General features: G+C 37.8%; 2 protein-coding genes across 4 annotated transcripts; one reads left to right on the forward strand and one right to left on the reverse strand.

Moving 5' to 3' along the window:
• Positions 1-270: 270 nt before the first annotated feature.
• LOC121294736 (pro-interleukin-16-like) lies at positions 271-21,529 on the forward strand. Of its 3 annotated transcripts, XM_041218782.1 has the most exons (23): positions 1,765-2,178; positions 2,480-2,636; positions 4,949-5,355; positions 7,464-7,600; positions 7,744-7,882; positions 8,420-8,566; positions 9,082-9,184; positions 9,797-9,948; positions 10,189-10,299; positions 10,538-10,652; positions 10,882-10,955; positions 11,057-11,285; positions 11,509-11,626; positions 11,728-11,860; positions 12,004-12,091; positions 12,548-13,053; positions 14,724-14,865; positions 15,577-16,651; positions 17,788-17,971; positions 18,960-19,061; positions 19,592-19,838; positions 20,228-20,362; positions 20,823-21,529. In XM_041218782.1, the coding sequence occupies exons 2-23, from the start codon at positions 2,486-2,488 to the stop codon at positions 21,014-21,016; spliced, it is 4,689 nt and encodes a 1,562-aa protein (XP_041074716.1). In that variant the 5' UTR covers positions 1,765-2,178; positions 2,480-2,485; the 3' UTR covers positions 21,017-21,529. The 3 variants fall into 3 exon arrangements, with proteins under 3 accessions (XP_041074717.1, XP_041074716.1, XP_041074719.1); XM_041218783.1 differs by lacking the exons at positions 1,765-2,178; positions 2,480-2,636 and adding an exon at positions 271-457; XM_041218785.1 differs by lacking the exon at positions 2,480-2,636 and having other exon boundaries at positions 1,767-2,178.
• Positions 21,530-22,753: 1,224 nt separating this feature from the next.
• stard5 (StAR-related lipid transfer (START) domain containing 5) lies at positions 22,754-27,509 on the reverse strand. The gene is made up of 6 exons (XM_041218009.1): positions 26,974-27,509; positions 26,297-26,346; positions 25,815-25,947; positions 25,343-25,460; positions 24,750-24,843; positions 22,754-24,383 (listed from the first exon to the last, which is right to left on the reverse strand). Exons 1-6 carry the CDS (start codon positions 27,061-27,063, stop codon positions 24,233-24,235), a joined length of 636 nt encoding a protein of 211 aa, XP_041073943.1. The 5' UTR covers positions 27,064-27,509; the 3' UTR covers positions 22,754-24,232.
• Between the last annotated feature and the right edge of the window lie 380 nt (positions 27,510-27,889).

The raw sequence follows: 27,889 nt of genomic DNA on the forward strand, positions 1-27,889 counted from the left end.
CATCTATACACACATCATGTAGGGCGATGTATAAACTTGGGAACAGTGCTTTACTGTGAGAAAGGTCAACATGAGTTTATGCTATAAAAAGCAATATAATAATTATGAGACAGGAAAAGGCTATAACTCAGTGGTTAATGCAGTGAAATAACATCTTTATACACAGCTGCTCAAAGGGAGGGCGGTAGTTGCAAGTACCCAATCTAAATCATTGAAACTTTCTGGCAATGGGTTAAGAAAAAAAAAAAAAAAAAAAAAAAAAAACCTCTTCTGAGTAGAAAAGCTAGATTGTTAAACTGTAATTCCTAATGCTCCATAGCCTGAAACACAAACGCATCCAGATCTTTTTATTTCACTGGACATGCGGTAAAAACAATGGAACCAATGCATTCCCTCTTCTATTCCATCAACAGGCATCAGGGGTGTCATTTATTTGTAAAGAAGATAATCAACTCTGGTAAGTAATGTGTTTTGTTTTCTGATTTTTTGGTCGTTGAAACAGAATGTCTGATATAGTACAATGCTGCACGTCGTGCTGGATTCCAAAGAAAGGTTCTGCAGTAGTTTTCTGCTTTAGAAGATGGAAGTGAAGCCAACAGATCAGGTAAACCCTGCTTTTCTGGGACTCCTCGAGATTTCCTAATTCAAGCCCTGCTGTTTTGATAGCAGCTGTTAGAATTTAAAACACGCTTGGGAACAGAATGTGAAGGGCATATCCAATGTACAGCTGGATAGCTGAAAGAGGAATATTTTTTTATAGAAACTTGTTTTGCAATTTATATGTTTACAGCCTATTAAAGTTTTTTTTTTTTTTTGTAGAAAATGTCATACATTTGTTTCCATAGGGATAAGGTTTTGCCAAAGTAAATCAGAGTAAATGCAATATACTGAACCCCTAATAAAAAGTTTACTGTGGTAAACGCTGGTAAAAGCACAGAAAAGTGTGGTAAAGCACACAGGTCAGCATACAACTCTTTAAGACCTGTGATTCTCAGGTTTTTACTGTTTGAAGGGTATGTCAGTAATAAGGAATCGTAAAAAAAACGCAGAATGAAATGTCATTGTCATAACTGTAATTATTTAGTATTTACTGCAATATAACAGGCATGATAAATAGCATATACACTTGGGCAGATTGAATGGATAAGCCTCTTTGAATACCAGCTTGTAGGGCCCATTGAAATAGCTCAACACTCACAGAAGAAAATACAAAATCTTCCCAAAGGTGTAGTTACTGCTTTCAAGGATAGGATTTCACAACAGAGAATTAAGAGCAGTGTTTGGTTTAGTAGAGCTTCTGTAGACCATGTCAGTGCATTCATTTTCAACAGAGCTCTGTTTAAAACATACTGGGTGTGGGCTGCTCAGAGGACGTCTGGTGGCTGGGATGGGGAGGGTAATTAGACAGTGCATCTACACTATGCAGTCATTTGCACTAGACTAGGCTGTGCATACCTGTGGAGTGGCAAACAGAATACATTTTTGTTGGTTTAAATTAAGTGGATTTCTTTCTTTGTAGCACATATATTATTAACTATAATAACCACTATATATATATATATATATATATATATATATATATATATATATATATATATATATATATATATATATATATATATATATATATATATATATATATATAAATTAAGTATTAAATCTTTCGCTTTTTAAGATCCACATTTGGGACAACTTCCCTCATGACAAAACCATTTTTCCTTGAGCCTCCCCAGTCTTCACAGGAAACTGTGATCATGGTTAGGTGGATGACTAGTCCTCTTCCAAACGATTCATGAGACTGATTTTTTGTTTTTTGTCATTTTTAAAATTTTATTTTAAGAACCAATGGGCCAATCTCCATTTGGAGTATGATTGAGGAAAAGTAGAGTCACACATTACGTTGCTGCAGTTTCTTTGGCTTAGTGGGAAAGGGGTGTGAGCAGCTTGATGCCAGCTAAAATTGTGGAAGGCAGTGGCAAATACAGGACGCTTTCTCTTAAAGCTGCACTGCAAATGGACACCTGCTACAAAACTGAGAAAACTTAAGTCAGTGTGGAATAACATTGTGTTCTCTGGAGTGACTCAGCAACTGGATAAGGGTCTACTCATAGCATATGCTTACTTGTACTTTATCTGCATGAAGTTTGAGGAGTCAGTCGAAAAGAGAAGCAATGCCAGGTGAGTTAAAGGAATTCATCTAAAGCTTCAGAGAGTATGACAGCTTATTTTAAATAATAACTCTCATCCTGTTTATGCTATTTATATAATTGTGATAATCCAGCTACCAACCAGGGCCAGTGGAGCTATTCTTTAATCTTGGCTGGTGAGACAAGGATTGTGCTTGTACTATGTGCTATATATGCATATATAAAAGGGGCACAATGAAGCATAAGTCTAGATTATTAAAATATATACCAATATATTCTGCCAGGGTCCCATTTTTTATATATTAGGATTTTAGACGATGCATCTGTTCTAGGATTTCATGATCCCACGGGCTGCCAATGTGCCAGCATGCCAGCGTGCCAGTGTGCCAGCATGCCAGCGGGTCAGTATGCCAGTCTGCCAGTGTGCCAGTTTGCCAGCGTGCCAGCATTCCAGCGTGCCAGTCTGCCAATGTGCCAGCATGCCAGCGGGTCAGTATGCCAGTCTTCCAGTGTGCCAGAATGCCAGCGTACCAGTCCGCCAATGTGTCAGTTTGCCAGTTTGCCAGTCTGCCAGTCTGCCAGCGTGTCAGTGTGTCAGCGTGTCAGCATGCCAGCGTGCCAGTGTGTAACTGCTGAGAATTTAAACCATATGAATCCGGACTGGAGTTCAGTGTCCTAAAACCTGCCACGTTTTAAGAAGTTGTCTCAGGGTCTACAAGTGCACGGACATTAGGTTGCCATGGAAACAAAACACAACTTCAAACGTAAGCACAAATACACTGCCATCCTTATACCCCTTGCTGGACGGACCAAATTATGTCAGAACCAGAGGTAGCTGCTGCTGCTGCTGCTGCTGCAGTTATAATGCCTTTCAGCTGAAATAACAGCCACACCCCTGCACATCATAAATTCATCCTCTTTAGAGAAAAAAAAGGTTTGTATCACACCTAATCCATGGGAAAATCAACACGTGTTTCTTTAAATGGCAAATTATTCATCAGTCTGCTGCTTTCGCTTATAAACAGCTAATGAGTTCACAGGTCAGCTTCTCTTGAGACTGATAGTTTATATCACGCAACACTTCTTATTATTCATTGGTCTGGGTTCTTTTGAGGTTAGCCAGCATGGTCTGCCAGTCCAAACAGAAAAAAACAAACTTCCAGTAAGACAGTGTGATGAGAAAGTGCAGTGCTGTTTGTTAAATGTGGCAAGGTTCAGAGTTTGCATAACTATAGCTTTTTGTTTGCCGCACTCTATTAGAACTCTAATGGAGAGCAAAGGACAGTTTCAGGCTGTGACAGAGACTGTTGTCTGCAATGAAAACTGACTTAGTGCTGTCAACTTCTCTGTATTGGAGCACGAGCCAAAATAACTAGGACTTGGAAAAGAATCAAAGAACACTGTGTGCATGTGTATAGTGAGCTGGATGGAAAACACACATTTTGCAATAAACGTTATAAAAACACTTTTTTTTTTTGTTTTTTATGTCCAGCTGTTTAAAACAAGAGTGGATTGTGCAGGATAAAATATTTCAGCTCCCCATCTAATGTATTGCAAGTTCTCTGCTGTAAAGAAAGTAGATTAAGGTTAGACTTGTGCTTTTAAATAAACTGGGCATCAACATGACATATTACAGCTATACTAGGCCTTGTCTCAAGAGAACGCAATATGAAACTGATAGAACGAAATGGTCTTGATAACACAGGGGAGAAGGTGAATCAGGTACAGGCTGTGACAGCTTACAAAGCTGCTTGGTATGGGTATGACATAGAAGGGTTCTTGTTGTTGTTGTGTGATATACAATGTGAATATATCAACAAGAAAACATTGAAGAACACATTAGTTAACATTGATATTTCATACCTGAACCAAAATTACTATTTAGGTTTGATATTTTACCTCCTCATCTTCCCATAACAACAAATACTCAAAAACATATTGAACGAACACTGAACCGTATGGAAATCTTAACGATCACACTCCTCTTCTGAACGTGGAATAAATAAATACAGTATTCCTCAGTGCTAAGAAAACACACCGCCTTCAGACTTACTTGCTGACTCTGTTTGGCTGTCATTGTATTGATGTGGCCATTCTCGCTGAGCTGCATCATGGCTTACTAAAAACCTTTAGTTTAATAAAAAAAAAATAAAAAAAAAACGAACACTGTAAAAGAATCAGGTTCAACTAAATATCCAGAAATACATTCTTGTAGCAACCAACCCAAACACATGATGCTCAATTTGGCTTCTTACTTGCAGCCAACCAGCTTGTGTATAAAGTAAGAGCTCATTTTTCAACCCCTTTGTGCTTTGTTGTTAATCATCAGTGATGCTCAGCGTTACCGATAAGGGTATGGGTAACCTATATTTTACATATACGATAGCCTACAGTGGTAAAGCAATCCAATTTTCATCAAACTATGAATCAGGTGTTTGTTTAGGTCTGGTTACAAATCTGGTGTAATGTAGCATTAAAAGTAATATGGCAAATAAGAGTAAATAGAAGGGGTAGCCATTCCTGTCCGGATTGAAATGCATTGGTGGAGGTCTGCAGGAAACCTCACGTAGACCCTCAGCATTACTAAATCCTACCTATATTATCCACTCTCTAAGAGTCAATGGAGGTAAAAAGTCCTGCGCTAAGTACGAAACTCCAAGATGGGAATTAATAGGAAGTCAACATGTGACAACATGTGCTTTCTTGGCAAGGAAGAAAATAGCTTTTATGTAGTCTGCCTCAAGTCTCTCAGTACACTTATGAAACAGGATTCCTAACTGAATTTTCTAATTGCTTTACAGAACGTCTCTTTCCATTAGCTGGCCAGGGCAGAGGAAATCTATCAGCAGACATGCCGCACAGCTATACCAACCACCAGAAGAAGGCTAATGGGCCTGCGGTGAAGACGGAGAGGAGAAGCGCTACAGGCAAAATCAACAGGAGGTCATGGAAGCTTGGGCTCATTTCCAGGTCTTTAATACTGTGCAATTCCAAAAACAGCGATGAAGGATTGAACCCTGAGGAAAAATACCCTGATTCAGCTGAAAACAAGAAAGATGGTGGGAGAGAAAGATTGGAGAGAAACCCCAGGGTACAGGTGGTGTCCTCAACACACTCTGCTGAACACAAAGCTTGTGACCCACAAAGGACCACAGGAGAACACGAGGACTATGCCAAGAAGAATATGAGGAGAACATTTTCCATTGGGGTAAAGGATGTTTAAAATGGACTATCCGTCCATCATTCTCTCTCTCTCTCTCTCTCTCTCTCTCTCTCTCTCTCTCTCTCTCTCTCTCTCTCTCTCTCTCTCTCTCTCTAAAAGACAACCAGTTTGCAGAATTGAGATCAACATTTTATTAATATTAATTATGAATGAATTGTGAAAATACAGCTCTGTAGTTTTCTACAAAATGTTGAAAGTTGAACCCTTTCCCTAGGATTCACTATGATGATGGTTTAACTACTGATAATAACTGATAGTAAATTCATATCCAGTGCACCTTATAAATTGGGTTCAATTATCTAATGCTGGCAATAGGAAGATCATTTATATTATTACAATTAAAACATGCATTTTCTGTATACAATATTTCTTTTGTATGTTTCTTGAAGGATAGAATAAGTCAAATAATAATATATTCTGTATTGTTGTCTCGTTTTACTAAGCCATTAAAAACAATCTAATTGGGCATAATGCTTCGAGTTAAATTCTAGTTTAAAGATCCATTAGCATGGGTTACAAACTTAAAGTTACATATCTCAATTACAATAACAATACACTATCAGACATGTCCTGTATTCAATCAGAATTATGAACTAGTGTTAAATAATTCAAATTGCTATGTGAAAGTTATTAGAACATTATCACATTTGCCGTATAAATGTTTCTACAGGAATGTGCTTTCTCTATATGCCCTGTTATTGGTTAGTGATGTTGTTATCTGCGTAGATGGCTGATAAGTCACTAATGAGCTATTCAGCTTTAATAAATTAGGATTTTATGGTTTTTCTTCTGTATTGTAAATATATGCATCCTTTTAACAAGCTATAAATTGTGGTGTGGTATTAATTTTTGAACCATTCGCATTTTACAGTATGTTAAGATGTACACATGGGAAAAGAACAGCTCTGTAAACATTACATTGATCAAGGCATGAAGAATATTTGACTATTTGACTTGAAGTTCAGTGAGATTTGGCAGCTCAGCTGTAAATGGCTGCCAATTCTAGTAGAAATCTAAGGATAGACCTTTTTTCCATTTTGGTTTTGTTTTTCCATTATAAGACTCATAAGTGATGTTGTTTGATGTTTGCGGTTGGACGGTTGCTTGTGGCCTTTGAATTGGGATAAGTAAAAAAAAAAAAATAATCATTTCACAATTATGACTTTTAAAGGCCATGCTCTGTACCCTCAGAAAATAGCTGGATTTTTTTTTTTTTTTTTTTTATGCGAAAGCATCTTGAAAGACTCCTGATTGCTACATTTTGAAATGTACTTAAAGCACAGTAAGTTGCTTCCAATTAATCTTTTTTTTTGTTTGTTATCTTGCAATTTCTCATGCCAATCAAATACTGCTGAGCACATGCCAAGTATATTGTAATTGTCCGCTGCTCATAGCCACGTACTGTACAATATCTACTGGGTTTACACAAAGGAACCCCGAGGGGGTAAAAGTTGTGCATACAATCTTGATGCAGATCGCAGAAGAAATTCCAGTGATGCCATGGAAACAGGCTTTCTTCTTAACAACAACAGCCTATGGTCAAACATGAGGCTGCACTGATTTCAACAGTCTTTAAAATTGATTCACTTTATTATTTTTTTTCAGCTGGGAAAACAAATGCTGTGAGTTGAAAAATCCATATTTTAGACGTTTTGAAGACATATTAAAATGACTAAAAGTGAATTTGTAATGCAGAATAAGTTATCGTGCTGTCGTTGCTATATTTAAATACACAGTTGTGCCTAAATGCTCTCACGGCACCTTGCAGAAAACTTGATGGAAAAACTCTTTAAACTTGGCAGACAATTCATTCAAAATCTATGTGCTGAACATTTAAATGCAACCTTTTTGTAAGTGAAACAACAGTGCAATTACAATATGACAGAATCTAATTGAAATCGAACATTACGGGAAGTGGGGGTAATTTTCTAATTCATACACACTAACGGATATTAAATGAATTGAAAACGTGTGTGAAGGGGAACATGAGAAGGGCCACTTACTCTGTCCAAATATAAACAAAAGCAGCCTATGTTAACCCTGAAAGAAAAGCAGTTTTATATTTATACCACTGGTGTCTTGTTATTAAACAGGAAAGCAGCATCTGGAAATTGTGTGTGGCTACTGGCGATGAAGGTCTGGGGATTCAAATCTCTGCAAATGGCACCTCTGCAGTACCAAACAGAGGAATTACTGTTAGCCATGTGATGAACGGAGGGGTAGCACACAGGTAAACCTCAGTCTGTACCATTGAGTTCAGTAGTGGTGGTCTGCTGTCCTAAACTTCTCTATAGCCTTGTACATGCTTTCTGGATTAAACTTACTCTATTATTACCATTATATTGTCTGCTACATCGTTTGCTCTCTATTCAGAGATGGTCGACTTCATCCTGGAGAGGAGCTGCTGACAGTGAATGGACAATCTCTGACTGGCCTCTCAAGACATGAGGCTGAGTCTGTGCTCCAGGCAGCAGCAGGGCTAGTGGATTTGGTTGTTTCCAACAAGTTAATGGTACGCTTTTTGCTTTTTTGTATTGATCTTGAAACTTTTAATTGCAATCACTGAATGTTACTATTTTTTTAGTGAAAGGAACAGTTATATAAAACTTTTAATAAGACATTACTAACAAGTGACATTATAATTGATGACTGAATAAATTCTATTTGTCTTCAGATTAACAAACATGAGTTTGTACTGTAAAGGACAGAGCATCTCAGAATTAATTTGAGGTTTACAATTTTTTTTGTGCACAGACAGATAAGAGTTACAGGTGGGATTTTAAAAAAAAATGACAGTAACACTAAACTCTGCAACACTGCACAGCTTCCAAGTGTTGTTTCTTATGATACACTGGGTCCTATTCACAAAGATCTTGAGTTAATTAAAGAATGCTTTCTTGAAGTCTGTTCTGAGGGATAAAACATGCATGGAAGAACATTTTCGTGAAATTCTGTTCATTAGCTAAGTCATCAAAGACTTAAAGAAAAGAATAACTTGCATAATGGCATGTGTTCATGGATTATTTCTCTCTATATTTTTCTTTTACAGACTTGTCCTGTGGATGAAAATAAAGGGTCACTTTTATGTAACAGATCTACCTCGGTTTCTGCATCGCCATCTACCGACAAGGAAAACCAGCAGCCTCAGGCAATCATCACTGATAAAGAAAAGGCTGGGAACGACATTCCTCCAAAGGTGGCTGCCTCTGCCTTACTCTTAATCAGGCTCATTCTCTTTGATCAACTCTGCTCTCAAAATAAAATGCTCACAGCATAATTGATTCATTTATTTTCTTTCCAAATCTGCAATGAACAACTTAAACACTATCTGCACACAAAAAGATGTACTGTATCCATACAATGCCAAACATTAAATAAACCATGGTGTGCACATGATATCGGAGAAAAGGCCATTTCAAGTATCTTAAAACTCGTTAATCCTTATAAACGTTTATCATAGCAAGTTTGCAGATTGGCGTGCTTTTTTATCCATACATTCTAAGCATTTAGTGTTTTGTTTTTTTCCCAACGTACTGGTTTTTGCTTGCCTTTGCCAACTGTGTGGTACATAAACAGACTTACCATCTATTGTTGACTAGGCACAGGAATGCAGGCATCAAGTTATAATGACGTGTGCTTTGTTTAACAGAGTACAGATGTCAAGATGCAATGTACGTTTCAAGGTTGATTATCATTCTAACTGTTTTGCAGAGAGACATGACTGGGGAGGGATCCAATGAGTGTAATGCAGAAAAATCTGATAATTATCCCCAGACCAAGTTGTCTTGTAAAAGGACTCAGAGTAATTCTACCAGTAAGTATGCATTTGAATAAATATGAACATATCAACCCCTTCCTATTATCGTAAAATCATGCTGAACTCGTCATACTACATTCTAAACTACATGTTAACCAGTTTAATCATGTAAATGAACACCAAAATGAACACCAGAAAATGGCATGTTAATACCGTGAGCAATTATCACTCATTGTGAACTCTCATTTCCCCAGGAAGTGTGTGTGTGTGTGTGTGTGTGTGTGTGTGTGTGTGTGTGTGTGTGTGTGTGTGTGTGTGTGTGTGTGTGTGTGTGTGTGTGTGAGTGAGTAGGGTAGTTAAATATCAATGGAGTCAAGTGTTAATTAGATGTTTCTTTATAGGCTTGTAGAGGAAAATTACATTCCTTATACCAGATTTGTTACTTGTGTTTTCTTTGTTCAGTGTTTTTAAATGTCAGTAACTACATTGCACTGTAATAACACAATATAGTTGTATGAAATGTTGGCAGTTGCTAGCGTCTTTTGTAATAACTCTGTTTTTGCACATGTGGTTGTAGATACGTACTTTGTAATCACATATGCAATGACAGTGTAATTACAGTGTAATTAGGGTCACTCAATGTCAAGTGTTCCCATTGTGTGTGTTTAGGTGTCAATCCCTATTGGATTGGAGATTTAGATGCCCTTATCATTAAAACACCAGAGATGTATAATAGTAACAACACACAGGGAAATCCAGGTTTCTACAGCAACAGGAAGGCACTCTCCCAGCAGCTGGAGTTTCCTAATGCATCTGCCCAGGTAAGAACCAGTCAACAGAAAAGCTCACATGTCTATACAGTTGTAATAGTTCTGTGTCTTGCTGGGTAAGGTTGTGTGAGCAGTATGACTATTTAAAGGTTAAAAGACACATCTGTGCTGGCGCCACAAGGCACCGTGGAGACTGCAATAAGGGCATGCCAATAGGACTGGTACATGATTTCATTGTTTGTTCATTACGTATTACATGTCTTTGTTTTTTTTGTTTTTTTTTCTTAAAAGGTTATTGCAAGACCCACTCCGTCTTTAAGCTCGGCACACTTAGTAAACTTGAGCAGCAGCATGCAAGCCTTTGTTATTTCTAATATCGTTCTGATGAAGGGTCAAGGCAAGGTAACTTGTTTTTATTGTAACAAATTACATTATTATTTTCTACTGTGTTACTTGTAGACGCATATTTTGGGTGTAAATACCACAGTCACATATTCCTCTACTTGTATGTAAATGAAATATCTGAGGGCTGATTGCTATAGTTTTGGGGGTGATAAAAAATATATTCCCATTTATTTGAAGAATGGACGTTTATTTTGATGATTATGCATTTACCTCAATGGTCTTTATTGCTCGTCAGGGTTTAGGTTTCAGTATAGTCGGTGGAAAGGACAGCATGTATGGACCAATAGGAATCTATGTCAAGACTATTTTCCCAGGTGGAGCAGCGGCAGCTGATGGAAGATTACAAGAAGGTACAGTAGCAGAAAGTCATACATTTCATTTCATGCACGTTTTGTTGTGAAGTTTGCATTACATTATGTTACAGTAGATGTAAGAAAACTTGCAACCAACATGGCGGCAGCTTTCTCAGGCTAAACACAGTTTAGGTGGTCCCCAGAGAAGTCATTTTTTAAGCATGTTTACCGTATATTTACTATGGCTCTAGTGATCACAGTACAAACAGCATTTTATGTATCACAGGAGATGAAATACTGGAGTTGAATGGCAAGTCACTGCATGGATTGACCCACGATGAGGCCCTGAAGAAATTTAAGGTAGGTGCTAAAATACAAATCCATGACTTTATAGCCATTTATAAAATACAATCCAAAATTGTCTTTTTACTGAGCGCTGCATTTTGTTTTCTCCTCTGAAGCAAACTAAGAAGGGCTTGCTGACGCTGGCTGTGCGGACCAGCCTGCGAATTGGAGCCTCGACCAGCTCCTCCGGTGTCTCCCACTTGTGCCGCTCGCGCTCGCTCAGCTCCAGCGCCACCATCAACAGCCGGGGAAGCTGCTCCAGCCCAGTGCTGGCAGACTGCAGCTTCCTAACCAGCCCAGCCAAGCCCAAAGACAGAATCATGATGGATATCACTTTGCACAAAGGTGAAACATGCTCTGACCCCTCTAGGTTAAAACTGGTTTATAAAAAAGTACAACTGGATGCACTCTTGTCAATGGCCCAATCATAAAACATGATTGAAATGCATCTTTGCGTTTTCAGACTACAGATATTGCTATTTTGGATCCTCATTTCTGCAATAAAAAAGCTCCACGATAATTTTGTCTTTTGCTTAATACAGCTTTTCACTTTGTCTCCTGTCTTCAGAATTGCGTGTCGGCCTGGGGATTGGGCTGTGCTGTGTCCCCTCCAGTGAAGGCTACCCTGGTATTTACATCCACACCCTCTCCCCTGGCTCTGTGGCCCACATGGATGGAAGACTAAGGTATTTCCTATTAGTTCACACCCCTCAGGAACAGAATATTTGAGTTGCCTGTTTGTGTTACTGTGTTTTTGACATATGCATGCCTTGACTGTGCATTTCAGGGGTGGGGATGAAATCGTTGAAATCAATGAAACGGTGGTTCACAACATGACTCTCAATGAGGTTTACACAGTCCTCAGCCAATGCCACCCAGGGCCTGTCCAGGTTATTATCAGTCGTCACCCGGATCCGATGGTAGGTAGAGTGCACTTGACTTCTCGTACAATAGGGACCACAAGTGTTTTCTTTCTCATAATGACACGAAGAGCTCCTTTGTAGAGCCCATTCAATACAATTGTTCAGTAATTATCTCTAGAATGTCATCATTTGTTCTCTAGGTTTCAGAACAGCAGCTAAACGAAGCCATTGCACAAGCTGTTGAAAACAGCAAATTGAGAAAAGTCAAGGGTCAGTGGAGCATAGAAGGTACACAAAATAACATTATTTAATCATTCAAATTGTATGGAGGTAAAGGTTAAGTATGCTTTATACCGGTAGATCAAAAGTAGAACAGGTTTCTTTCTTATAGAATATATGAAACTATTTGAATTTATTAAGGACCATATTAAAGAAAGTTAAGGACTGTTTAATTAAAGCCCATCTAAATTAATTAAATCGAGTTCGCAGTTCATGAAATATGTATTCTTATTTTTTAAAGCACTGTTTAAATGAATGTGTTTTAAAAACAGTCCTTAAAATAACATTGCAATGAAACAATCCTAAAGATTTATGAATAGGGCCAGTGGGGTGCAATCAGAATGTAGTTTTATGTTATATTATATTATATATATATATATATATATAGTATATATATAGATATATATATATATATATATATATATATATATATATATATTATCTTTCAGCCCCCTTATCTTTCAGCCCTGAAAAAAAATGACCCATGCTCCCATGGAAAGCAGAAATGTGAAAAATGTTTGGAGAGAAGCTTCATTCAACTGAACAACAGGAGATCCCAGAAGGTGATGATGCGCTCAAGCAGTTACACGAGCTCTGACCACAGATCACCCTGCTCGAACGGGGGCTCAGGCTTCTCAAACCAGCAAGCAGGCATGAAATGCAGGGTGCACAGTGTTGACGTGCCCATGACAGCTCCACAAAGCACTGTGGCTGGATCGCCGGGCTGGTCGGTTATGGAGAACAACCCATCCCCTCCTCACCAAGACGATTACAACATACCTAACAGCAAACATTGCAGCCAACAATCTGTAGACTTCATTATCAAAACCGCAAGAGTCTCCAAGCCAAAGCCCCCACCGAGGAGGTACTTTAAACAGCAAGAAGATTCGAAGGAAGAGCATTTTTCTGACCATGCCGGTGTGAACGGAGACTCACCCAACGACTGGAAACTTCCTACTACAAAGTGCCAGGTAGGATTTTATAAAAGAAATGAACCATTCTGCATACTAAATATGTCAGGATGGTTATCAAATTGAGGACCGGTAGAAGAGGAGTTAAATACATTGTCTAATGATTCTGTACTATCATTACATCTATCAAAACCTCAATCTTTTAAATCTTACTAGCTTTATCGCTATGTGAATATGCATGCTATTTTGATGCGATATATAATTTAGGACATAGTAGGTTGCAACACCTCTCAAACCGCAGTGCAGAATAGGGAAGGTTTGTCTGTGGGTGTTTACACTAGCTGTTGCCAGAGCAGATGTAGTTCGACCAACAGCAAGAACACAGTAACTGGTGTGTTTAAGAAAAGGGCCTGAGCTTTATATTCTGTGTACCTTTATAATTAAAATTGACGTTTACTGCTGCTCAGTGTTACACAGGGAAGTCGGTAAGAAAGATGTATTGGCTCCTCAAAGAAATTGCAGTGTGGTTAGCATGACTGATTGTTTCCTGTATCCCCAAGCATCTCTAACCAGGCATCTGCATACCTTAAAACTGAGAATGTGTAGACTTGTCTAGAAGGACACCCAAACTCATAAGACATGAGATATGCTGTAGCTGTCATTCAATTATCCAGAGGAAAGATTTTCCTATTGAGAATAAACTCATGTAATGTTGTGTGTGTGTGTGTGTGTATTTATTATCATATGTGATAACCCAGTCTATAACGACCAGTTAAAAAGGCTGTGGGCTACAAAGATGAGATATATTTACCGCATATGTGAATTTTATTTCATAATGATAAGCGTGGATAATGGAGCTGTATACTACATATGATATGCATACATTTTCTGTGCATCTTAATTTTATGTGAAATATAACTTTTTTCACATATTTTAGTTTTTTTTACAGTTTATTCTTGGCTTTGAGAAAGATTCCTGATTTACTCTAATGTACTTTTGAGTATTTATGTGTTTGCATAAATGGGGGGGGGGGGGGGGTTAGAATGGGGCATAGCTGACTTAAAACATCTAGTTCCATAATATTCAAAATTACTGCATAGCAATTTGACTTAATTACAAGAAAAACCAGAACCCTGGAAATGTGCTATCAAGCCCCTTATCAAAGTGAACTATGGTAAATCTGCTTGGCAATGTTACAGTTTCTCATGATTTTGCTACGCATGCACTTGACTGTACAGTCCCATGCTTTACCATGCTTCCAGTGTGCTCTAGTACATATTGCTATGCTTTCACAAGGTCTGCCACAGTCAGCTTTTAAAAGGACTTCCTTTTATTGGCTCCCAACACCCGTTTTGATGTATTTATTTATTTTTTCCCTGACCCTTGTGGTTAATCTGGACTTTTTGAATTATTTTAGAAAAATGGAACAACGGTGATTCCCCTACTGTATGCAAAGATTTTTTTGTGAATTTTGCAAAATGCCTGTGCTAGGACATCAGATATTAATAAAATCAAGATGAATACTAATGTCTGCCTTTTACAGATATTCATATCCAGTTGTTGCATAATCAGCATTTGTTTATATTTCAGCCTGCTGAATTGATACGGTTTATTTAATGCATGCCTTGGTGATGCATATCAAACTGAGAGATCAATGGATGCATTTCTGTAGCTTTTGTGGTCTAAGCAAATGGGCTAAGAGCATGTCTTGTTTCCTGTTTGTGTTACAGGAAGCAGGGAGCTTGGTGTCTGAAGGAACTAAAACGGTCCACACTAACACTCTCTGCGTGACTTCATTATCACCAGGGGACTCTGGGCACTTCTTTGCAACTGCAAGAGATAACACTTTACGAGAAAAAGGAAGAAACCAAAGTACGTATAGGTTTTATCACTGTATAGAAGACATTTAAAAACAATGTATTTTTTAGGTACAATGAATCAGATGTATCTTATAGAATATTGTAGTATAAGGTGCTGTTTTTGTTGGACTGGTAAAAGTGTAAGATATAATAGTTGCTTCCTTGACTGTTTCCTGAGGTTTATTGCAAAGCGTTTCACAAAAAAAACAGTAATCAAACATAGTTCAGCCATGTCAGTACTTTTTCAGTCCTTGTTGAGCATTCGTGAATGGCAATAGGGGTTTAAAATAATGATTATTATAAAACCTTTGTAACATTTCAAATGTTTCCACTACTTGATTGGTAAAACCTGACACAATTACAGTAAATAGTCCTCATTGCTAGTCCATCAACATTTAGAAATACCCTTTGAAAAAAGGATATGCATTTGCTGAACAGAGCAATTTTTTAAATGTAAGACTGATAAGCTTAAGATGTTTTCTGCAAAGCAGCATTTGCTTGATTCGGCTCTTTTAATAGCAGATGTGATTGGTAGTATTTTACTCCAGTCAGCACTAACAACTATATGTGTTGTTGAGGCTTTTTGTAAAGAAAGTGGAAATCATATTTTTCCTGGCTTCTTTTATAACCCCCCCCCCCCCCCCCGACCCTTACCATTTCCAACAACGCACAGGTTATATGTAGTCAGACTTCATAATTTTAATATATGGCTGCTTCAAACTAGGTGTTGGTTCTCCTACAAACCTCTCTACGGGAACTAAAAGGCCAGCATTAAGAAGACAAGCTCATGTGGATCTCTTTGTGGCTCATCATACACAGGACCTCTGGGTAAGGATTTCAAACAGTGCTGAGGGACAATCAAGCTGTGCCATCATGAGTCAGGAGAATGGGCAGCCGGACCCGAATGGCTCCTCCGTGCATGAAGAGGATGCACCTGATGAAGCTGCAGCTGTAAAAGATTCCCTGAATGTTAAGAAAGGTCCTCCAGTGGCACCAAAGTCGGTTTGGGTTCGCCAGAGCCTGAAACGGTTAAAGAGCGAAAAACAGCCAGCAACAACCAAACCTCAGGACGGGAGCATACCAGATCCAAGAAGCACGTTTGGTGTGAGTTTAAGAAATACTTCGACCAAATCCAACTTGTCATTCAAACAGAAAATTAACTCTTTTGAAACATTCTCTAGCCCCGAATCTACCGAAAGAGGAACTAAAAGGATTGCTCCATCACTGTCTTTACCCTTGGTAGACAAACCTCCAAGCAGAAGTGACACAACTTCAGCTGTCAACACTGCTTGTCATGCTGCCAATAAAACAGCTGAAGTTAGCCCACCTGATGAAAGCAAGTCAGCAGTAGAGGTGACCATCCCGGCAGCAGAGCCAGAGGTACCTTCCAGTCTTCCGCCAGTGTCTCCATTGCCCGGCCCCAGGAGAAGCAGCAGCACAAAAATTGTGCCCTCCCCTGCATTGCTGGAACCTGAAGAAAACGTGGTGTTCAAGTCCCCCAGCCAACGGACAAGAAGCTTTCCACTGGCTACCACCCCGTCCTCCGAAACCTGCAACCTGAAGTCCTATGATGGAGAAAGCCTCTGTAAAATTCTCTCATTCAGTAATCAAGTATCGCATGCGTTAATGAGGTCAATGCGTTCCCTTCCTCAGTCCCCATCCATCTGGCACAGCAACCCTTGGTCTGCTTCTCCAGGATTCCCCCAAGCAGCTCCTGATGATGACTTGTCCTGGGCCGACAAAACCCCTGGGTCGCCTGCTGCTGACCTGAGCCATGCTGAGAAGGGATTTTCTGTCAGGTAAGTTTTTTATATGTTCCTATTTCTCTGGTTCTATTGACCAGTTTTCCAACAGGAATGTTTTGTTTCTCCTTGTTAGCAGAAGTAGTCTCTGCTTTTGTTCTCAGGTATTTTAAACCTAATAAATGTATTGCTTGAACACTCCTAAGTTCAAATGCTAATATGAAATTAAGACCGGTTTAATTCCAGTATAATTTAAATTACTTAAAATGGTCAGCATTCATTCTTTTTATGCTGTGGAAAAAATGTTAATGTAAATTGGCATCACTAAATCTTTTGTTTTTGGTATTTATTTTGCACCTGAAACTTTTATATTCGCCTGTGGACATGACCCAAATCAGATACTAAGAACTGGTCGAGAAAAATGGCTTTACAAATTCAACCTCCTATAGTCCTGTAAAATATTTTCAGACAGCATTGCAGTGTCAAATATTTAATCTCCCAACGAAACATTGGGCCTTATTCCCAACGCTTTAACTCACAAGTCATTTAAAAAATATTTTAAAGTGCGTTTTGATGGATTTCAATTTGAAAGGCAGAAATTCAGTTGTTTGTTACCTCACTACTCAGGAGTAAAAGCTTTGTGAAAAAGCAACAACATTCTTTTCTAGTATTCATGCTTCTGTCTATTGCTATAATTCACAAAAAGAGAGCATGCTTTCTTATATGACCCATCATGTTATCCGTTTTGCTTTCTCACTATTATTCTGATTAAGGAGTGCAGACTAAGATTTAAATTCAATAAACATTATCACTGGTCCCCTTTTCCTGAGTTGAATATCTTTTGTATCTTTGATTTACTTTAATTATGGATATGCAATCTGTCAATTTAGTTTCAAAGGTTTTTCTGCCATGGAATGTTTCTGCCGTGAGACCTGCTGTACAGCAGCACAAGTGACAAGTTACCAGGAGGCATCATTATAAACATTTGGATCTGTTAGCATTGCATTTCCAAAAATATGTTATCCTGCAGCAAGTAAAAAAAAAATGCAAGCTAACAGAAAAGAAAAAATAATAATAAATAAATCCTCACAATGAAAAGTGGATCAGCAGTAAGAAAGTGTATTTGAAAGTCTTGGTTATTGCTCCTGTAAGGTTTGCAGAATGCCAAAGCAATCATTTTCCTTCCCCAATAGCCTGGCAGAGCTCAGAGAATGCACGATAGGCATGGCGGACGAGAAGAGAGAGGACGGGAAGAGGGAGCGCACCTCGTCCCTCTCCTCCTCAGCCTCGGCCCAATCACTCATTTCCATCATTCCTGCAGAGGAGATCAAGAAGATGATAGAGGAGGTGAAGGCTCTAGATGAAGAAACGCTGAAGGTACAAGTCTTCTTGTTGTCTTTACCACTTCTTTTGAGTCTGTTTAGCTCCTTTAAATAAACGTTCTGTACCGTGTTCTAGGACTGGCACAGTCATGTTTGACCAAACTTACTTTAATGATTTAAAAAAAAAGTGATAGCAAAAGACCCATCAGTGTATTAAGCGTTATAAGAAATGTCTGAAGACACGTGAACATCAAATTAAAACGGGCCTGTGATTCATTCAGTGCAGTGCTCTGTTCTATATAATTGTTGAGACCAGGCAAAAGCATTTGTCAGGAGTTGCACTGCAATATGTTTTAACTTTGATCATTTTCTTTACAATCTAAATATTTGCTGTGTTGCAGCTTTCAACAGCCTGTTCTTTTTCCTCCACCTGACACTGTATCAGGATGAATTAGCTTATAACCCTAAGTGCCCATTATGCATTTCCCTCCGGCAGCAAAAAGGCTAACGGCATGAAGAAACAGTTACATATTTTCCCGTTCCTATTAAAAACGTATTCACCTTTCAGCTGGGTTTAAGTGTCTCAGTAGCGCTCAACGTCTCTGTTTCCATTGTTTTAAAAGCACAACCATGTCCCTCATGACAGCAGTTCTAATGGGCAAAACACTACACCTGGAAGATAAACCTTCAGAAACACCAAACTTCCCTTAAAAACACTCTGTTATTGTTAACTGCAGCAGCTGCTGTTTATTAAGGCACTCTGGTCTACTGGTATTGAAATAAATTGGCTACTGCATAGGAGAGTAAGTATAGCGGACAGGAAACCATGGAACAACACATTTGATGTGAGTTTGACACAGTGTATAAAATACCTAGACTAGAGCTTTATTTTTTAATTGAAGTAGCACCTACTGTAAATATACAACCTCGTCTGAACCTCAGTAAACATAATTTTAAGAATGCCAATGAGTGTAATATTTGGTATTAAGCTACTTTTATGTATTAATGTACTGGATGATTTGAATGTGTTTCATTTTATTCAGCAATTTGAAGACATTCATGTTGTAATTTTGCACAAAGATGAAGGCACCGGGCTGGGATTCAGTATTGCTGGTGGGATAGACCTTGAAAATAAAGTGACCACAGTGAGTATAATAATCAGGAGTACTGTTTGCATTGGTAGATTGGGTTTTAATAAGAGAAGGTGTATTTGAGAAGCCGGTGCTGTTTTTTTCTACACTATATGACCACTAGGAAAAGTATCTGTCTTATTTCCTCAATTTAGCAAAGCTGTCAAAAAAGTTAACCTGTGTGTGTGTGTGTGTGTGTGTGTGTGTGTGTGTGTGTGTGTGTGTGTGTGTGTCTGTGTGCAGTTCACTGCGACAGTAATAATAATTCAATGAGTCCACAATTTTTGTCTGTTGTTAAGGCCTGCTTGCCTCCATCCTTCCCAATCCCATAAAAAATGATCATTTACATCATCAGATAGCATCCATATTTTGGTGTCAGCACACAAACAATAACATCTAAGTAAAAGTGTGCATAGCCAATAAAAAGATCTACGATAAATGAAAAGATAAGTACCCCCATAGCACGAAACAGCTGAAAGTACTGTATTAAAGGTATTGAAATGGTGCTCTTGCTAGCATCTTACATCTCATTCATATGCTGTCAGGTACACCGGGTATTTCCCAACGGACTGGCATCGCAGGAAGGAACCATTCAGAAAGGGGATGAGCTGTTATCCATTAATGGGCAGTCCCTTAAAGACATGACGCACAGCGAGGGCACAGCCATTCTCCGGCAGGCGAGGATGCAGAAGCAGGCCGTCATCGTTATTTGCAAGTCAAAGGAGAGTGACACAGGAAATGACGAGAGCAGTGAAAGCAGCTTGACCACTGTTGAAAATGCTTGTGTGGCAGGTAAGTCAGATTGGGGCATTAGTCCACATCACAAACCACCACAAGGTCCAGCATCACTTTTCATGAGCACAAAATTCACAAACAAGCCAAAAACATGGATCTGTTTCCTTGTCAGCATTCAAGTCTGGGACCTCCTGACTCTCTCATTGTCTCTCCTATCATGGTATAGAATACAAACATCACCTGGGCACCTACTGAAATTAATGATGAAAAGTGTGACGTGAGATATTTAATCCTGATAAAAAATAAACACAGCAGTGACTGTAGATCTACAGACACCACCAGGTGGTGATATAAGGCAATGATCAAAGTGTGGGTTTTATAACAGGAAAGAGAATTAAATGGGGAAAAATAAATGTACACCATTGAATCATCCTTTATGCTTTCAGTTGCAGAGGATGTGGGTTTGGATACAATCACTGTTGAGCTGGAGAAGAATGCAGGGGGTGTGGGGTTCAGTTTGGAAGGAGGCAAAGGGTCCATTCAAGGAGACAAGCCCCTTGTCATCAACAGAATTTTTAAAGGTAAGCTGTGTGAAGGAAATGCAGCACTGCTTGTAAACTGCAGTTAAACTTGCATCATTATCCTGAAAACCACAAAATCAATGGATACTGAAATCACAAGGGAAAGTCTCAGCTTCTCTGTGTACAAGCAAATAGTAAAGCTGAGAGGCAACAGCCACCATGTGTTGAAAATGACATTGTGAAATAACTGCACTCAGTATATTGTGATGTTGTGCATTATTTAGCCAGTGTGACTAGGGTACAAAATAGCAGTGCTCCTTATACATTTCAGACTTTAGAAATATATATGCATCCTGGTATGATCACTGTGCTTAACTGTCTCAAGTGGAAAAAAAAAACACCTAATAAAACTGGTGCATTAAATCTTTTCATTGGCAACCAGCAAGGAAGTACAATGTGTGCAACCCTATGTGTGATGCAACATTCTAAAGTAACATTCCATTCCTGCTTCTCTTTTCAGGGGGCGCTGCTGAACAGAGCTTGGGGATCCAGCCGGGCGATGAGTTACTGCAGATCCAGAGTGCTGCCCTGCAGGGACTGACCCGTTTCGAAGCCTGGAACATCATTAAAGCCCTACCAGAGGGTCCCATCAAAGCTGTTATCAGAAGAAAAACTGATGTGAGCAAATCTGAGGCCACAGCAGAAGAACAATAAAACAGTTGCAGACATTCAAGATTTTAAACAGAGGTGTGTAAGTCAGTCCCTGTCATGGAATCAACAGGAAAACGACATTGTGTGTTATCAAACAAAGCCCAAAAATGCTCGTTTTCCAATCACAGGGCAGCTATGAAGGCCACCTTGCGCTACATCCGTGTAAAAACTGTTCAACGCAGAGAAACAAAACCTGGTAGAGACACCAGACAATGGACATTAGGAGTGTCATTGTTCATTTAATTTAAATGTTTCCAGAGTGTTGACCCCAGTGAACAATAGTAACAATGACACTTCCAGTATAATGGTACAGCATTCCTGGTGGTAGCCTTAATAGATTGTTGCCACTTGAGTATAAGGCTACCAAAATTATACAATGGCCTGGTTTCACTTAGCTGTTTATTCCAAATCATTAGCACAGGTCTTGTCTGAAAGGAAGTGCGTGTGTGTATATATATATATATATATATACGCACACACACACACACACACGTGTATATATATATACACACACACACACACACACACACACACACACACACACACACACACACACACACACACACACACACACACACACACACTGCTGTGCAAAAGTCTTAGACATGCTGTCAATTCAACGCTTGTCTTCTTTCTATTCCTTAAGGATATTATCTTCAAGTATCACTCATCCTTGTTAGACAGCTTTTTGGGTCTTCCAGTCCTGGGTTTGTCAATTAAAGATGATGTTTCTCTATATTTGTTGATTATGCTTCAGATACCACACCTTGAAAATCAAGTAATGTGAGCTATTTCACTCAATGTTTTTCCATATTTATGCAAGTCAAGGTTGTTATAATGGTAGAAAACAGTGGAGGTTTTGAGTAAATTGTTGATGCTCATAATGCATCAAAGTAGAAAAATAAGTAAATATATATATATATATATATATATATATATATATATATATATATATATATATATATATATATAATATTCTAAGACAAGTAAGAACCAACTTAAGGACTATTTACAGACCAATGTTGACTGGCATGTCCTGAATATATGCAGACTCATCAGGTATTGTAATTGCAGGTGCAGTTATATTGTTTTGATATTACATTTTCCAGCAAGTGTTAAAAGTCTGGTTATAGAAAGGCTACCTGCTTCTTCTATGTCAAGGCAAGAAATGCAAGTCTGAAGAACTTTAGAAACCCTGAATAAAACAGATGATAGATATCAGCTTGCTCGCTCACTTTATTCATCTAGAACAAAAAAGTGCTGATGGTACTATAATATTTGTATACTGTTGATTCCAACTTTTTAAACTATGCCAAACTTTTTTTTCCTTTGTAGCAATTTTACCAGTTTCACAATTATGTAAGCAACAGGTGCTGTTTTCTAGATTTGTCCTCAACATCTGTTAAATCTCCTGGGTTTAAAAGCACAAAGGAAATGGCTGGATTTTCATGTAAGGTACAAAATATTGACAGCAGAGTATAATTCTAATTTGAATTCACATTTATGTGCTACTTTCCTTTAAAAATAACAATAATATAAGAGACACAGTATAATGTAAAATGTATAATTTTGGTCATATTCTGTGTCAGTGAAATGTAAGTTTTTTTCAGGAAATAAAGTATTTTATAGAGCTATAATTTATTTTTTTTTTTTAACAAGAAATTTAAATATTTCTTCTGATGCCCAAAATATATGGTTGTTTTTTTCTTTGATTGGGTTAATTAAAACATTACATTATGCCCATTGCTCAAAAGTTTATTAGTTCCCTTCTTGTTTTTTATAAACATCTGGAAAAAAATGAAACCTGGTGTTAACATAGCATGGTGGTAAATGCTTTGTGAATATGGACTTCTATATCTGACACTAGCAACACCAATATAGTTTGTCTAGCGACCTCTTCTGGTACCTTGCAATAATGCAGTTAGCAAATGACGTAGGTCCCTATGGGTTGACAAAAGAATACAACTGAACCAGATCAATACTGAAAAAAAGAACACAACTTAACCACATCAATCCTGAAAAAAAGGGACACAAACACTATAGAATTACGCCTTTAATTCCCATGCTGAGAAAATTCAAAATAAATACATTTAGTTTAAGGTCATTCTCAAAATAATTTTTTCTCTTAGTGCTTTACAATTACAGTACAACACAGTTTTAGGGTTATCACTTTCATAGCAGAAATCTGTTTAAAGAACAAGGAGTTGCAATACCTTATTGAATCATAGATTACTCAGTCTACTATAAAATGTTTTAATAAAATAAAACTATCAGAATCTAAAATGTTATTGACTGGTACAGTACAGTATACAGAACTAGCTGTGAACTCCCATTACAAAGACTAATCACACAAACTTAAAACTGTGTGTCAATGGCACACATAGATAATACAGTACAGTACAGTGTAACATGTTACAATTTTAAAAGCAATGGGAAACAGCCATGCTCCCTGAACGATTCAATTGAAGTAAGAGCATTGGAACAGTGACAGATAAGACGGTCAACACTGACAGAGTTCATGCTTCTCACATTGAAATACTTTTCTGAAAATCCGTAGACCATTTACATATGCGTTTGGCCTTTGTCTATTTTTATGAACTAGTAACACTGTTTTTAAATGCAGCTATTTGCTTTACATATAAGTTTTCTAAGTGAACGTCTACGATTACAGTGTGTTACTGTGTTGTTGGTTCTATAGTCTCTGCTGCATTTACCCAGGTTCACTAACCATGACCTATAATGCAGCATTTGACCAAACAAAGCAAAAGTTTTTCCGTTTAGTCTACTTGTCTTTAGCACATGCATTTCAAAATAATGTGTAAGAATGAAATAAGAAAAGCTGATCTTTTGCTCAGTGTGTTGGATTAAGCTCTAAACAAAACAAATCCCTGTGTTGTGCTTATACGTACACAAGAATAGTTATTAAAAATAACCACATCGTATTGAAATATTATGTAAAAATGTAAAATCTGAAATTTCCAAAAGCTACAATAGTGCAGTGCAGCTGGCATCTCTATGAAAAGTTAAAAAAAAAAAACATTTTCCTGTATTTTGCAAAGAAGGCTTTTCTTCTTGTGATAAAAAAAGCAAAGCAATACAATGGCAGTATGCATGTACACAGCATTATAAAAGTGTAACACTCTCACCACAAAGAAGGGAATAAATACAGTGACATATAAAAGATGATGCTTTTCAGGTTTTCCAGGTCCAGAGACAGAATTAATTTTCTTTGAAAGACTTCACTGCTTTTGTGAGGTTGTTGTAAAAATCGGTCATGCTCGAGGGAAAGAAAGAATCCACCACAGATCGGGGAAGATAGCCTCCAAGATCAGTCTGAAAAAAACTGAAGAGCTGTGTCTTGCTTGGCTCCCTAGAAAGGAAAGGGAGACATTGTGAAGATGCACACGTTCGTATTATTCAATTCTGAACCGATACAGGTGGCAAAGTGCAATGGGAATTTCAGTTCAAATACATTATTGACACGCACAAGAAAATGAGTATGTTAGTTAAACTGTTACTGCTTATTGGATTATACCTGTAATCACACTTTACTAAGAGAATCATAAAACACAGCTGTGTATCGAGTTTGAAGCCGATACCTGAATGCATTTGGTCTTTATGATCACAGCAAATGTATATTTGACAATTCACAAAATCAAACTGTGTGTGTGTGTGTGTGTGTGTGTGTGTATATATATATATATAAACAATGAAAACATTGACAAGGTCAACTTACCCAGGAATGGGCACACAGAAACACCCACAGGGATGATTAAATCCTCTAACGTAGCCTGGCTGAGGTGGACAACCGGGATGGCCAACATTGGTAGCTAAGAAAGAGTTTTAGAGACATTGGAGTTTTAACAGAACATTTGAAAACACTGCCCACCAAAATACTTGACATGCTTGAGCTTAAAATAATGGCGCTTTGTTGATCTTTTATGACAGAAAAGCTTTCTGCTGTAAAAATCCTTCTGGTAAGTAAGCTCTCAGTAGAGAACACTTGATTGTGGAACAGTAAAAATGAGATAACACGCAACATTTGTGTGCAGAGGACAAGCAATACAGGCCTTGCCCATTTAAAAAATTGATTTTGCATCATATTATCTGTCATTTCAACCTCTTGGCACTGTACTGCACATTGCTAAGATTGCTTAGGGAGTTAACCCTTAAATAAATATTCTTGGAATAGAGAGTTGTAAATCCCCAACCTTCAGCCAGTCTTACCTAAAGGAAGCAGTTCTGCTTATCATATGGCGCATGAATAAATGTATACCTTAGTTTAAGAAGAATACAATTCAAAATGTTCACTGAGCACACATTACCCACCATTGGAGGTGATGGTCCCATCTTCATAGCGCTTAACTAAAACAACGTCCACAAAGTCTCTTGGAGAAATAATACCCATTGCTGCTGACGGAGTTACAGTTCTGCAGACAGACACCTCCTGCACAAGAGTGGAAAAAACAAAATTCTTGCACCTGTCCTTCTATAGAAGGACACAGAAATAAACCGGGCAAAAGACATTTACAATATCGTTTCGTGCTTTAAAAAAAATAATAAATAAATGGAATGTACAATGGCATGAGAATAATGAATTACTTACTGTGTCTACCTTCAAAACAGGCTGTCACTGAAAAAAATCAATATACAATTTATGTGGAACTTTCAAGGTCCCTTTTATTGCTCTGGACATTCTAACCAGCTTTCCACGCAAGCCACACAATCAGCAGCTATTAAACTGAGACAGTGAGAGTGGGAGTTGAATTTGTCTAAGGCTGCCACTGATCAGAAAGCTTACGTCATCAACGGACTGGATGAGCTCAAACTTTTTGACATTGTTATCCCACTTGACTCGGAGTCCGTCAGGCACAGGTTTCAAACACTCCCACACCTTTTCTGGGCTTCCACTGATGACCCCTTCTCCTTTGTATCTGGGGTGGTGTGGGGATAAAGGGAAGCATGCTAGGATAGCATTCACCAAGAGGCACACCTCAGCATTTCAAATTCTAAAGCGCTTCTTAGATTTCAATGAGCTTAAACACTTACAGCACACGCTGGTTTTTAAAAACAATTTTACAATATTACAGGAAATCGACATCACCCCAATGTTACATTTTTTTTTTTTTTTTTTTTTTTTACAACTTTTTAGTGGATGACAATTTGAGTTTTCAGCATATCCAAAAAAAGTTAAATAATTTGATACTAATAATAATAATAATAATAATAATAATAATAATAATAATAATAATAATAATAATAATAATAATAATTTGTCCTTACAAGTTTCCTGAAAATTCAGAGGATGGCCTCCAGAAGACAGTTACCTCATTCTAAAATAAATAAATAAAAAATAAATTAAAAATTGAATAAAACTCATGATGTATTAAGTATTAAGTGATGATTTTACTATGCAATTCAAAGGCTTAATTATTGGGAATTGTGAGCTTTACAGTTTGTCAAAATAAGCTCACTTGCCCAGTGAAACTGAGTGACTTTAAATGAATAGTAACTCCCTACCTGGGATTCGATGTTGTCCGAACAGGTGAACTAAAAGATACACAGTACTTTGGAACCATTGGTTACGTCATTGACCCAACCCACCAGAATCTCATGATCCTTGCTTTGTACAGCCCACAGTTTACGTCACAATGAATCAGCTGTCAGACAGCACACTGAGAACTAATAATAATTGTGTTTTCAAGAACAGACCTAAAAAAAAAATCGAAGTGTTGCTGCTTAAAACAAGAGTAACTATACCTACAGAAATATAAAAAGACAGTGTCGGTTTGCCACGTAGATAATTTGTAGTACCATCGTTCGGCAACAACGCGACAGCACTGCTGAGACGTTCATCTTTCTGTTTTTGCTGAATTAATTTTGAATATGTATATAGAGGTCTATTAAACAAAAAAAAAACTAAAGCATTATATACCAGATATACAGCTACACATACTCACCGTTTTCTTACACATTTTCCATCCGCTCTCGTCTTTGCTGTAGCTCAGTAGATTGTCAGCTACTGTATTTGCAATGTGTCTGTAATCCATACTGTACTAGTTTTGTGCAATTCACAGACAAGGTACCCTACCTGTACTACAGGGCCAGTCGAAGGGAAGGCGTAACGCTGGACTGCCCAGTCGGTAAGGCTACAAATCATCGGTACAGCACAAAAAAGGGCAAAAGCGAGGATGCGGTCATTTTAACCATAAAACAGCTACAGTCTCCTAAAAGACAAGCAATATACCGTCAACGAAAAGAAAAAATAATGTTTCTGCACTGAAACAGACTGCGTGCATATAATTACGTATTTTATGCTACTTTTTTTTTTTTTTTGCCCGAAATCCCACAATTTTTAGGTATACTTATTTGAAAAAATAATACAAAATAAATTCGTACCAGCTACTTTAAAAAAGCGTTTTGTAGCAGAGATAATTGTAATGATAATGATAATGCTTCTCCTACAAGCATCTTCAAACTGCAAAACAAGAGTGTTCTGGTATTTGTAGTCCATCTTGAGTCATGCTTTGGATTAAAGTGTCCCAATATAAATATATAAGACTACAACTCCCATCGAGCACCTAGATTACAAGAATCGTAGCAATCACAAATCGAGGCAGAAAGATTAGTATAAAGATTACCATGGTATTAGAGAAAAGTACACCTGGCTTTAACGATTTGGTTGGTTTTAGAATTGATGTAGTGTAACTATATATTGATATTTCATATTTATACAAAGAACTATAAATTATGTAATAATTAACCCTATTTTTATTTATTTTTATTTACACACAGATCACAATCTTGAGTAAAGGTCACGGAGGACTTTTGCGGTCTTGCAGCATGCCAGTAATGTACAACTCAAGCACATTGTTT

This window comes from Polyodon spathula, chromosome 19 (genome assembly GCF_017654505.1).
Source record: "Polyodon spathula isolate WHYD16114869_AA chromosome 19, ASM1765450v1, whole genome shotgun sequence".
NCBI lineage: Eukaryota > Metazoa > Chordata > Actinopteri > Acipenseriformes > Polyodontidae > Polyodon > Polyodon spathula.

Bases quoted from the DNA above. Each gene is read 5' to 3' on its own strand.
- stard5 (XM_041218009.1), bottom strand. From the start codon at position 27,063: ATGGATTACAGACACATTGCAAATACAGTAGCTGACAATCTACTGAGC. The intron at 26,347-26,973 runs GTGAGTATGTGT...TATTTATTTTAG, and splicing joins GGAAAATGTGTAAGAAAACG to AATGAGGTAACTGTCTTCTG. The intron at 25,948-26,296 runs GTAAGGACAAAT...ACACCACCCCAG, and splicing joins TCTGAATTTTCAGGAAACTT to ATACAAAGGAGAAGGGGTCA.
- LOC121294736 (XM_041218782.1), top strand. From the start codon at position 2,486: ATGATCCCACGGGCTGCCAATGTGCCAGCATGCCAGCGTGCCAGTGTG. The intron at 12,092-12,547 runs GTACACAAAATA...CTTATCTTTCAG, and splicing joins GGGTCAGTGGAGCATAGAAG to CCCTGAAAAAAAATGACCCA. The intron at 14,866-15,576 runs GTACGTATAGGT...GCTTCAAACTAG, and splicing joins AGAAAAAGGAAGAAACCAAA to GTGTTGGTTCTCCTACAAAC.